The 12,052-nt window shown below is 44.4% G+C and overlaps 1 protein-coding gene across 1 annotated transcript; it reads left to right on the forward strand.

The window, feature by feature from the left end:
- Positions 1-6,052: 6,052 nt before the first annotated feature.
- LOC133534171 (uncharacterized) lies at positions 6,053-11,531 on the forward strand. The gene is given in 1 exon segment (XM_061873254.1): positions 6,053-11,531. A coding segment is annotated over 1 exon segment (5,172 nt). The 5' UTR covers positions 6,053-6,344; the 3' UTR covers positions 11,517-11,531.
- Positions 11,532-12,052: the final 521 nt, after the last annotated feature.

The following is a 12,052-nucleotide window of genomic DNA, read 5'->3' on the forward strand; positions in this document are numbered from 1 at the left end:
TAGATGACGTAGCTTCAGTGATCGTTCGCTGCGCTGCTTCAACAACCCTCTCGTCTTCGACTGCTGCACCAGTCTTTTCTAGCGCTGTCATAGGCTCAATTTGAATTTCAGCTTGTTTGTCCTTTTTAGTTTCTGGCTCTGTGCTTTTCGTGGCTTCTGGCATCGCTCCCACTGTTTTTGGACTCTCTTCGAACTCTATATCTTTGCTGATAACGAAGTCTAACGAGTTATCATCGATTGTGATCTGTACCTCGCTTCTGAGTCCTTCTTCAATCACAACAATGTCTCTACTCGTTGTTATCTGATTGGACTGAGGATTATAAACTCGATATCCTTTTACATTGTCTGGGTAGCCCACCAAGATGCACTGGATAGCCTTTTTGTCAAACTTAAGCCTCTTCTCCTTTGGCACGTGTACCATGACTTTACTCCCAAATATCCGCAGATGGCTAACATCAGGTTTCTTGCCTGTCCATAGCTCATAAGGAGTCTTGTCATCTGTACCCGATACAACTGATCTGTTCCGCAGATAAACAGCTGTGTTGACAGCTTCTGCCCAATATTTCTTGGATAGATCCGCGTCATACAGCATGCACTTGGCTTTTTCGACAATCGTACGGTTCATACGCTCACAAAGTCCGTTTTGATTTGGACTGTACGGATTCGTTTTGTGATGGATGATTCCTGCGTCTTTCAGGTACTTTTCAAACTCCTTCCCACAGAATTCCATCCCGTTATCTGTCCTAAAAATACGAACCTTTCTGCCGGTCTGGTTCTCTACCATGGCTTTAAACTCTTTGAATGACTTAAATGCTTCATCCTTAGTCTTCAAGAAGTAGACATGGACCATTCTGCTAAAGTCATCAACTAATAACATGAAGTATCTCGAACCTCCAATGGATTTTACTTCAATTGGGCCGCATAGGTCTCCGTGAATGATATCCACCATACCAAAACTGAAGGGTAGGCAAAATTATGATGATTGGGCGTTTGCCGTTGAAAATTTTCTTATATTAGAAGGCATGTTCGAATGTCTGACAAAAGAAGGCGATGCCAATGACGCAAAGGCGAAAGCGAAAATAATTTTGACCATTGATCCAAGCCTATATGTTCATATAAAAACAGAGAAAAGTGCGAGCGGATTGTGGTTAAAACTTAAAAAATTGTTTGACGACACCGGCTTCTCCCGGCGAATTGGTCTTCTCCGTCAGCTCATCTCAATTCGTTTAGAGGACTGCGATTCCATGTCACAGTATGTAACTAAGATCGTAGAAGCAGGTCAAAGGCTAAATAGCACAGGCTTCTCAATCAGTGACGAGTGGGTTGGTTCCCTATTACTAGCGGGTTTGCCAGAAAAGTTTGCTCCTATGATCATGGCAATCGAGCACTCCGGCATTGATATAACCGCAGATAGTATTAAAACGAAGCTTATTGATATTGAAGATGGACAGGAAGTTAATCGTTCGCAAAGCGCATTTGCATCCAAAGCCTGGCAGAACAGAAAGCCTAAATCAGCTACAACGCATACGTCAGAACCGTCAACATCCAAGTCGCACGTAAAATGTTACAGATGTAAACAGACTGGACATTACAAAAATCAATGCGAAAATAATATGACGAAGAAAAAACAATCGAATGCGTTTAGTGCAATATTCCTCAGTGGTAACTTCAGTCGTTCAGATTGGTATATTGACAGCGGTGCAAGTTTTCACCTTTCACCAAACGAAAATTGGTTGATAGACAGTTCGGATCAGCATGAGGTTAAAGAAATTGTGGTAGCCAATGAAACAAAGATGCCTGTGAAATGTTGTGGAGACATCCAGATTACAACCTTGGTTGAAAATACAGAATATACCATTCCAGTCAAAGGTGTTTTGTGCGTACCAGGTCTTGTAACGAACTTGATATCAGTAAGCCAATTGGTTAGCAAGGGAAATACAGTTTGTTTTGCTGATGATAAAAAATGCTACATTCACAATCAATCGGATGAAATAGTGGCAGTTGCCGACCTCGTTGACGGAGTATACAAACTGAATGTGAAAGATTCTCACTGTTTGTTGTCGACGACAGGGACTGTGTGGCATCGGCGTTTTGGACACCTGAACGGCAGTGACCTCAACAAGATGCGTGATGGAGCTGTCACAGGGATGTCATACACAGATAAGTCCCAGATATGTAAAGAGAATTGTATAGTATGCTGTGAAGGAAAGCAGATGAGGCTGCCGTTCAACCATGTTGGGAACAGATGTAGCGGCTTGCTGGACATCATTCACGGAGACCTATGCGGCCCAATTGAAGTAAAATCCATTGGAGGTTCGAGATACTTCATGTTATTAGTTGATGACTTTAGCAGAATGGTCCATGTCTACTTCTTGAAGACTAAGGATGAAGCATTTAAGTCATTCAAAGAGTTTAAAGCCATGGTAGAGAACCAGACCGGCAGAAAGGTTCGTATTTTTAGGACAGATAACGGGATGGAATTCTGTGGGAAGGAGTTTGAAAAGTACCTGAAAGACGCAGGAATCATCCATCACAAAACGAATCCGTACAGTCCAAATCAAAACGGACTTTGTGAGCGTATGAACCGTACGATTGTCGAAAAAGCCAAGTGCATGCTGTATGACGCGGATCTATCCAAGAAATATTGGGCAGAAGCTGTCAACACAGCTGTTTATCTGCGGAACAGATCAGTTGTATCGGGTACAGATGACAAGACTCCTTATGAGCTATGGACAGGCAAGAAACCTGATGTTAGCCATCTGCGGATATTTGGGAGTAAAGTCATGGTACACGTGCCAAAGGAGAAGAGGCTTAAGTTTGACAAAAAGGCTATCCAGTGCATCTTGGTGGGCTACCCAGACAATGTAAAAGGATATCGAGTTTATAATCCTCAGTCCAATCAGATAACAACGAGTAGAGACATTGTTGTGATTGAAGAAGGACTCAGAAGCGAGGTACAGATCACAATCGATGATAACTCGTTAGACTTCGTTATCAGCAAAGATATAGAGTTCGAAGAGAGTCCAAAAACAGTGGGAGCGATGCCAGAAGCCACGAAAAGCACAGAGCCAGAAACTAAAAAGGACAAACAAGCTGAAATTCAAATTGAGCCTATGACAGCGCTAGAAAAGACTGGTGCAGCAGTCGAAGACGAGAGGGTTGTTGAAGCAGCGCAGCGAACGATCACTGAAGCTACGTCATCTAAGCGCGTGCGGAAGGCACCTAACAGATACGGCTGGTGCGCTACTGGTGAAAATGTAAGCGACAATGATCCGTGTAGTGAGGTAAGTCTCAATGATGCACTTTATGGACCTGAGAGTTTGCAGTGGAAGCGTGCCATGGCAGAGGAACTGAAGGCTTTCGATGATAACAATGCTTGGGAGTTAGTTAACGCTCCAGATGATGGTGCTATAGTAAAATGTAAGTGGGTTTTTAAAAAGAAACAAAATGCAGATAACAGCATTCGGTATAGAGCCAGACTAGTGGCTAAGGGCTTCACCCAAAGGCCAGGCATTGATTTCGAGGAAACCTTCTCTCCTGTTTTGCGCCATTCAACTTTAAGATTAATGTTTGCATTAGCTGTCAAATTAAATCTAAGTACATGTCACTTAGATGTGACAACTGCATTTCTTAATGGTTATTTGTCGGAGAAAATATATATGCAAAAACCTGTAGGTTTAGAGTGTGACGATGACAGCAAGGTTTTAAAATTAACCAAAGCGATTTACGGTTTAAAACAGTCATCCAGAGCATGGTATGAAAGGGTTGACAATTCTTTACAATCGATCGGTTACAAAAAATCATCATTGGAACCGTGCATGTTTACCAAAATTAATGAACATTCTAAAACTGTGATATTGTTGTATGTAGACGATTTTTTCATATTTTCAGATAGTCAAAATGAAATGAACAGTTTGAAAAAAGAATTGACAACAAATTTCAAAATTAAGGATTTAGGATCTATTAAGCAATGTTTAGGCATGCGAGTTAACCACGATCAGGACAACGGAGTTATTACCATTGATCAAGAAAGATATATAGAGCAGGTTCTCGATAAATTTAATGTAGTTGATTGTAAGACAGCAGCGACTCCTATTGAGCCTAAACTGAATGCAAGTAAAAGTGAAGTTTGCGACAAGACCTTGCCATATCAGCAACTGATAGGTAGTATGATGTATTTAGCTGTTCTTACAAGACCGGACATTGTATTTTCAGTTAATTATTTAAGCCAGTTCAATACATGTTACACAGAAGAACATTGGGCTTATGCAAAACGTGTTCTTAAGTACTTAAAGCTAACCAAAGACTTGCGTTTAAGATATTCAAAGGATGGCAATGCACATCTGCAAGCCTATGTAGATGCTGATTGGGCCAGCAATACCTTAGATCGTAAGTCATATACTGGATATTTTTTCGAGCTTTCAGGATGTGCTGTTTCATGGGAAACACAAAAGCAAAGTACAGTGGCCTTATCCAGCACCGAAGCTGAATATATGGGGCTAGCTGATTGCTGTAAAGAAGCTATTTATCTTAAACGTCTGCAATATGAGATAACTCATAATGATTATACTATAGTTGTGTTCAATGATAATCAGTCAGCTCAGAAGCTTGCAGCCAATCCCATATTCCACAAAAGGTCCAAGCACATTGATGTGCGGTACCATTTCCTAAGGGAAAACATTGTTAAAAGCAATATTAAATTGCAATATCTGCCAACACTAGAAATGCCCGCAGATATTCTGACAAAAGGCTTGGTGGCCAACAAACATTATAAATTTATAAAGCTGTTGGGTTTATCTACGTGTTAAGCAGTGCAGTAGGTATTAATTTATACTCCCAAGTTTATTCTTGTATGAGAAGTAGAAGTTTTTAATAAGTTTGTTTTTGTTAAGTGGGAGTGTTGGAATAATAACAAAAAGGTTATATATTAGATGATTGTCTATAATTCTGTAATGTTTATTTAAATATATATATCTGTCGTAGCCTGTCATCCGTGTGTATTTTATCTAAAAATACTTGCAGAACTGGGTGATAATCACAAAATAAAACGGCAAGGATAAGCACAAGAACTCCACTCGATCAACACTTTATTGCGATTGAAAATAAAATAATTTTAGCTGTTCAGTTTTCAAACAAACATGGGCGACAACCACTGACAACTGGACGTACTTCTGCAAACAGGAACCAACCCACACAACGTCAAAAAATTACTTCAGTATACAGCTAAGCCGTAAAATGCACCTTATGTCGACCCTGTAAATATCAAAGTGATGTGACAAGTATAACCTATAAAAATATCATGGTCACAAAGTTACCAGCACTCTGTTTATAACTTTATAATAAAATAAAAAAGATCCATGTCACATGGTAACCCGATACGTTGTTTAATATGCTTATTATATTTATTCTAAAAAGACCCAACCAACATGGTTCCTAGTTAAAGTATCTGCATTATTATTCCACATGGAACCATGCGGGTTGGTTCTCGTTTGCAAAACAAAAATACTTATTCTAAAAAGACCCAAGCAACATGGTTCCTAGTTAAATTATCTTCGTTATTATTCCACATGGAACCATAGACATAAAAAAAAAGGTTCGCGGAAGGGTGACCAATATATCGAAGGATATAATGGAGCCCCTGTGGCCATCTGGAAAGCCTATCCCAGATGCAAAGTTGAAGGACTTGAAAAGCCTTCTGCATCTGATTCCACAGGTGAACCATGATTTATATGTTAAATTGATGCCCGATGAAAATATTGAGGATGACCTGGAAGGCTTTTCAGGTGAACCAGACTTCGAAATTGAGGAAGAAACCACTGAGTAGTAACAAAATAAAATTGGCAACAGATCTCATTTTAAGTATGTCTTATAGCAAACCGCGTAGATGACACCAACGGTCAAACGTCTACCGCGTTCAAATTACCCGCGCGCGCCTCTCGCGGACAACTCCCGGCGCGCTACACGGAGTAGAGCGAAAGCCATCTATCTCACTCTAGCGTTAGGAGTAGTAATGTCGTCCCGCTCCCGCGCAACAGCATGGCGGCTGGTTCTGTCTTGTCGGTCGACACACTCTATCGCGCTCTCGATAAACTTGTTAAATAATTAATGTAAAACTGTAGATTAACTGATTATTGGGCTTAAATCTCTAAATTGTGTGTAAAGTAACCAGTGAGTGTACGGATTGTTGTGTTAGTGGTCAAATAGACTGATTCTAAACCTACACGTCTCTGTTATTTCATCAATCCCTGAGAAACCCTCTCATATATGGCGCATCCAACGTGAAATAATAACTAGTTCGATCGAAAGTGTAGTTGAAAGTACATTTCTTTAGTGAGTGTGTCGATATGCCGCCGAAAACGAAAAAAGCGGCTAGTACAGAGCCCAGCACCGACGACGAGCAAAATGGCGGTGATGGTGAGATCTGCGAAGAAAGCGCGGTAACTACGGCAATGGCCGATATGACTATGTTTTCGACTCAAAATGTGCAAAACATCATAGAGACGCTACAGCGATCGCAGACCGAAGCTCTGAAAGAATTATTACAGTCAGTATCGTCGCGTACTACGTCGTGTACAGCTCAAGGTCAAGAAACGTTAACGGGCTGCAAGACTACGTTCTCTGGTCAGCCGCAGGAGTCAGTGGAAGCATTTATTGACGCAGTAGACGCCTACAGTGAATGCGCACAGGTTTCTGATACAAATGTCTTGCGCGGTCTGGCATACCTTCTAAAAGAAAACGCGGCGACTTGGTGGCAGGGCGTGAAGCAGCAAATTACGTCATGGCAGCAGGCTAAAGAGAACCTTATAAGTGCTTACGGCGATCGCCGCCCGCCCCATCGCATATACATAGAAATATTTTCATCGCCACAGCAAACGGAAAACACCGACGTGTTTGTGGCGTGAATACGTTCCCTTTTCGCGCGGCTTCCCGAGGGAGATATTTCCGAAAAGGCGCAACTCGACATGACTTATGGACTCCTGAGCAGCAGGATAAGGAAGAGGCTACGGAGGGAGGACGTCGCAAGCTTTAAAGAGCTACTCCGCCGTGCACGAAGCGTGGAGGATTCCTTCGACGAGGGGGAGAGGAAACAAACACCGCCGCAGGCTGCAAACCGCGCGGTGACCTCGAACCAACGCGCGCCTCCTGCTTCGACAACCACGGCGCGTACGGGTACATCGCACGCCAGCGGCGCGCCAGCCGCGACCGCGCCGCCCCGGGCGCCGCAATCGTCCGCGCTCGCGCAGCCGCGCACGCCGCCGACGCCGACTCAACCGGCGGTCGCGCAAGGTCCCGGCACCGGTATCACCACCACCGTCGCTGACGCGTCTGTGAAGAAGCAGCGACCCGTTTGTGCGTACTGCCGAAGGTTCGGACACTCCAAAGACCAGTGCCGTAAGCTTATGAACTCAGGTGAGTCCACGTCTAATAATAACACTGCAAATAGTGCAAATGTGCGACCTATAAGTGAAACAAGTGATATTAGCTTTTATAGTGTCGATTTCAACTCGTGCAATGTCGCGTCTAAAAATAGAACACAAAATGCCTATTTTTCTATGAGTGACACATGCAGCAATTTGAGCCTTATGGTGCATAGTAATAAAGTCGAAAATGGCACTACTCATCATTGTTATGATTACGATGGACCTCGTAGCAATATGATTCCTGCATGTACCACCACAGCTACTACAGGCGAGAAATGTTTGCATTCAATTGTACCTAAAGCCGTTAAAAATATTACGTGTGCTACCAATTCTTTGCAAACGACTAACCCTCATTCATGTAACGAACAATTTCGCTGCCGCGGACCGCTTAGTTCTATTACAGTTCCGACGTGTTCTAGTAATTATTCAGTAATTTCAAGCGAAGACGCGCGAAAACGTTCGATGACGGATAGTCGTGAACAAAACGAGCTTTATTTAACAAACGGTCGTAACTCAATTTTGTGCGTAAATAATAATAATCGTCCCTGTAATAATAATGAATACTCACCGTTTGCGTCAAAGTGTATTAACCCTTCAAATAGCGGGGATGTTACGGAAGTAGACACGTTTTTTGGCGCGGACTGTGGTAAGATTTCCGACGATGAGTTGATATACCTGTATATGACTTACGTTGATGGGGATTGCGAGACGGTGGGTCGAACGACAAGACCGATTTTTAATATAGAGATTTTAGGCGTGAAGGGCACTGGTTTGGTAGACACGGGTGCAAAGCGGTGCGTCGCGGGCCACACGCTCTATGCTATACTCTTGCGTCGAAACCACCCGCTCCGCACGATAACGCGCAACATTAAGTTGGCCGATGGGGTGTCGCGTGCGATGGAAGTACTAGTTACCGTATTAGAGGTGCGATTAGAACAGGAAATTGTTAAGATTCCATTCCTAATATTCCCTTACGCGACTAACAATGAAACGTTGCTAGGCATTGATTTTCTTACTGCTGCTGGGGTAGATATTGATTTCCTCGAGTTAGTATGGTGTTTCAGTAGGAACCACACGGTTCAGTATAAACTATGTTTCGAGCCTACTTCGCCCAGTGTAACCTGTGCTACCACAAACGTTCTTCGGGATGACGAGGGAAGTCATCTTACACCAGCTGAGCGTCAGGCGCTTGCTGGCGTCCTTACTAGGCACGCACACGTCTTCACACCAGGGGGAGCTCCAACCCCTTATGCTGAGCATCGGATAGAAACAGGTGAGCACCCTCCTATAGCAGTACCAGCTTATCGACTCAATCCAGCCAAGAAAGAGCTGATGAAGAAGGAGATTGATAAGATGTTAAAAGACGACGTTATTGAAGAATGCGAGTCAGCTTGGAGTTCACCAGCTCTGATGGTGCCGAAGGCTAACGGTGAGATTCGTTTCTGCGTGGACTACCGTCGTTTGAATGCAATTACCAAGTCCGATACTTACCCGATGCCACGCATCGATGACTTGCTGCAGAATACGAAGCGAGATTGCTACATGAGCACCCTTGACCTTCGTTCATCGTACTGGCAGGTAATGTTAAGGGAGGCGGACAGGGATAAAAGCTCATTTGTGTGTCCTTTAGGCACCTTCCGCTTTAAGCGTATGCCGTTTGGCCTGAAGAATGCTCCAGCGACGTTCCAACGGCTGATCGACCGCCTACGTTCCTGCTCAGCATTAAAAGATGTAACTGTCTTAGCTTACTTAGACGACCTTCTGGTGATTTCAGAAGGTTATCAACGTCACTTACAAGACCTCGAAGCAGTTTTCAAACGCTTGGCCGAGTTCAACCTCCATGTCAATAGGGAGAAGTGCGCGTTCGCACGTGAAAACGTCAAGTACCTCGGCCACGTCATAACGCAACAAGGCGTTTCCACCGACCCAGATAAGGTGAGTGCTGTACTCGAGATGAAGGAACCAGGTACCTTGAAGCACCTGCGAACCTTTCTACAAACGTGCTCGTGGTTTAGGAAGTTTATACCAAACTTCTCGAAGGTTTCTGAACCACTGACACGCTTAACTAGGAAAAATCAAGTTTGGATCTGGGGATCTGAGCAGACCCAAGCATTCCTTGAGCTGAAGCGTCTTCTGACCACAGCTCCAATTCTGGTGCAAGCCGATTTCAGTCGTCCCTTTATTCTTCGGACAGATTCGAGTAATTACGCCCTAGGAGCGGTCTTATTGCAAGGGGACGGAAACGAAGAAAGGCCGATAGAATACGCCAGCCGACTTCTCAACGCAGCGGAGCGTAATTACTCTACAACGGAACGGGAAGCTCTCGCTGTGGTATGGGCGGTAGAGCGTTTCCGACCTTATCTTGACGGCCAGCCAGTCGTCATTGGCAGTGACCACCAGCCCCTCCGTTGGCTGCTGTCACTGAAGTCACCAGCAGGCAGGTTAGTACGTTGGGCCCTTAGACTCCAGGCCTTTGATATTCGTTTTGAATACACTCCCGGGAAGGCGAACGTGGTAGCCGACACGCTGAGTAGACCAGTCTGCTCCGGAGACTCTCGTGAGGACTGCGGAGTCTGCTCGGTTGTGGTTGACCTACCAACGAAAAACCCAGCAGAGTTGAGGCGCGAACAGCTCGCTGACCCCGAAGTGGAGAAGATTGTCAAAGAAGTCGAGGGTTCTAACGAGGTGGCATCTCGGCGATGGACAGAGCGCGGCTACTTGATGGAACAAGGGGTACTATACAGGTACAACCCCGATTCAGATAGCGAGACTCCACAGCTCGTTATACCCATTAATCTCAGAGCAGAGATTCTGAAGGAGTGCCACGACTCGCCGGTAGCCGGACACCCTGGCGTCGATCGTACGTACCAGAAGATTGCCCAGCTGTACTACTTTACAGGTATGCGGAGAATAATCACTGATTATGTCAAAGCCTGCATACACTGTCAACGCTACAAAGCCATAAATACCAAGCCTCCAGGTCTTCTGCAAACACCGCTCATGAACCAGCGCAATGAAGTGCTGGCCATGGATTTATTCGGTCCATTGCCACCAGGAGACCAGGGGGAGAGGTGGATTTTCCTTGTCGAGGACACTGCTACCCGGTGGACAGAGCTATACGCACTTAAGGACGCCACCGCGGAAGCCTGTGCGGTGATTCTCGTCGAGGAGTATTTTATGCGTTTTGGTCTACCTCGTCGAGTCATTTCGGACAATGGTGTTCAATTCATATCCGCAGTTATGCGTCAGTGCATGGCAGCTCTAGGGCTAAAACAGAATCTTGCCCCGTTATATCACCCAGAAGCTAACCCTGCGGAACGCAAGAACCGAGACATGAAACCGATGTTGGCACAGCTCGTGGAAGAAGACCACACTTCTTGGCCACGAAAATTACCGGTGATTCGGTTCGCCTTGAATAGTGCAAGATGCCGCACTACAGGGAAATCACCTGCTTATTTGACTTTCGGCAGGGAAATGCGGTCACCCACAGAGGTCATCCATGACCTTCGTGCTATCTTGGGTAAAGATAACTTTGTCCCACAGATAACTCCGTATCTCCAATCGTTTTTAAACTCGTTATCAGGGATTCGGGAACGTGTGGAGATCCAACAAGATAAAGCGAAGGAGTATGCCGATGCGTCGCGCCGACCTTCAGAGGAATTTGAGGTAGGTGACTTGGTCCTCCTTAAGTCGCATCTGCTCAGTAACACGTCCAAGGATGTAACTGCAAAGTTTCTCCCACGTCGCGATGGACCGTACGTCATAACAGAGAAGGTTAGCCCTACAACGTATACAATCGCTAGCACCGACCAACCTGATATTTCTTTCGGAAGATACCACACTCAGGACCTTACTCGTTACCGAGGTAACGACGGCGATACCCCAAGACCTGTTGTTCCTAAGAGGAATCGTGGACGTCCACCTAATACTGATAGGAATGATAGGGTACTAGTCCAGGAGCGGGGGCGTTCTCCAGGACTAGAGGGGGAGCATATAGAAAACTGCGTAGATGACACCAACGGTCAAACGTCTACCGCGTTCAAATTACCCGCGCGCGCCTCTCGCGGACAACTCCCGGCGCGCTACACGGAGTAGAGCGAAAGCCATCTATCTCACTCTAGCGTTAGGAGTAGTAATGTCGTCCCGCTCCCGCGCAACAGCATGGCGGCGGGTTCTGTCTTGTCGGTCGACACACTCTATCGCGCTCTCGATAAACTTGTTAAATAATTAATGTAAAACTGTAGATTAACTGATTATTGGGCTTAAATCTCTAAATTGTGTGTAAAGTAACCAGTGAGTGTACGGATTGTTGTGTTAGTGGTCAAATAGACTGATTCTAAACCTACACGTCTCTGTTATTTCATCAATCCCTGAGAAACCCTCTCATAGTCTTAAGTTAAAATTGGATATTTTGATAACATAGAACGGTTTTTGAGTAAACTATTGAATAATTAAGTGTTTTTGTATAATGTACGAGTATTGAGTACTGTTTAGTGTTTGTACTTTATATTCTTTTAAATAAAACAAGTAAAACATAGCTTATTATGGTTTTTTTATTACCTACTAGTAAAGTAACAAGGAACCAACCCTCACTGAATCTTTTTTGTTAACAGGAACCATAGACTTTTTAA

The sequence above is a fragment of the Cydia pomonella genome, chromosome 2 (assembly GCF_033807575.1).
Source record: "Cydia pomonella isolate Wapato2018A chromosome 2, ilCydPomo1, whole genome shotgun sequence".
Lineage (NCBI taxonomy): Eukaryota > Metazoa > Arthropoda > Insecta > Lepidoptera > Tortricidae > Cydia > Cydia pomonella.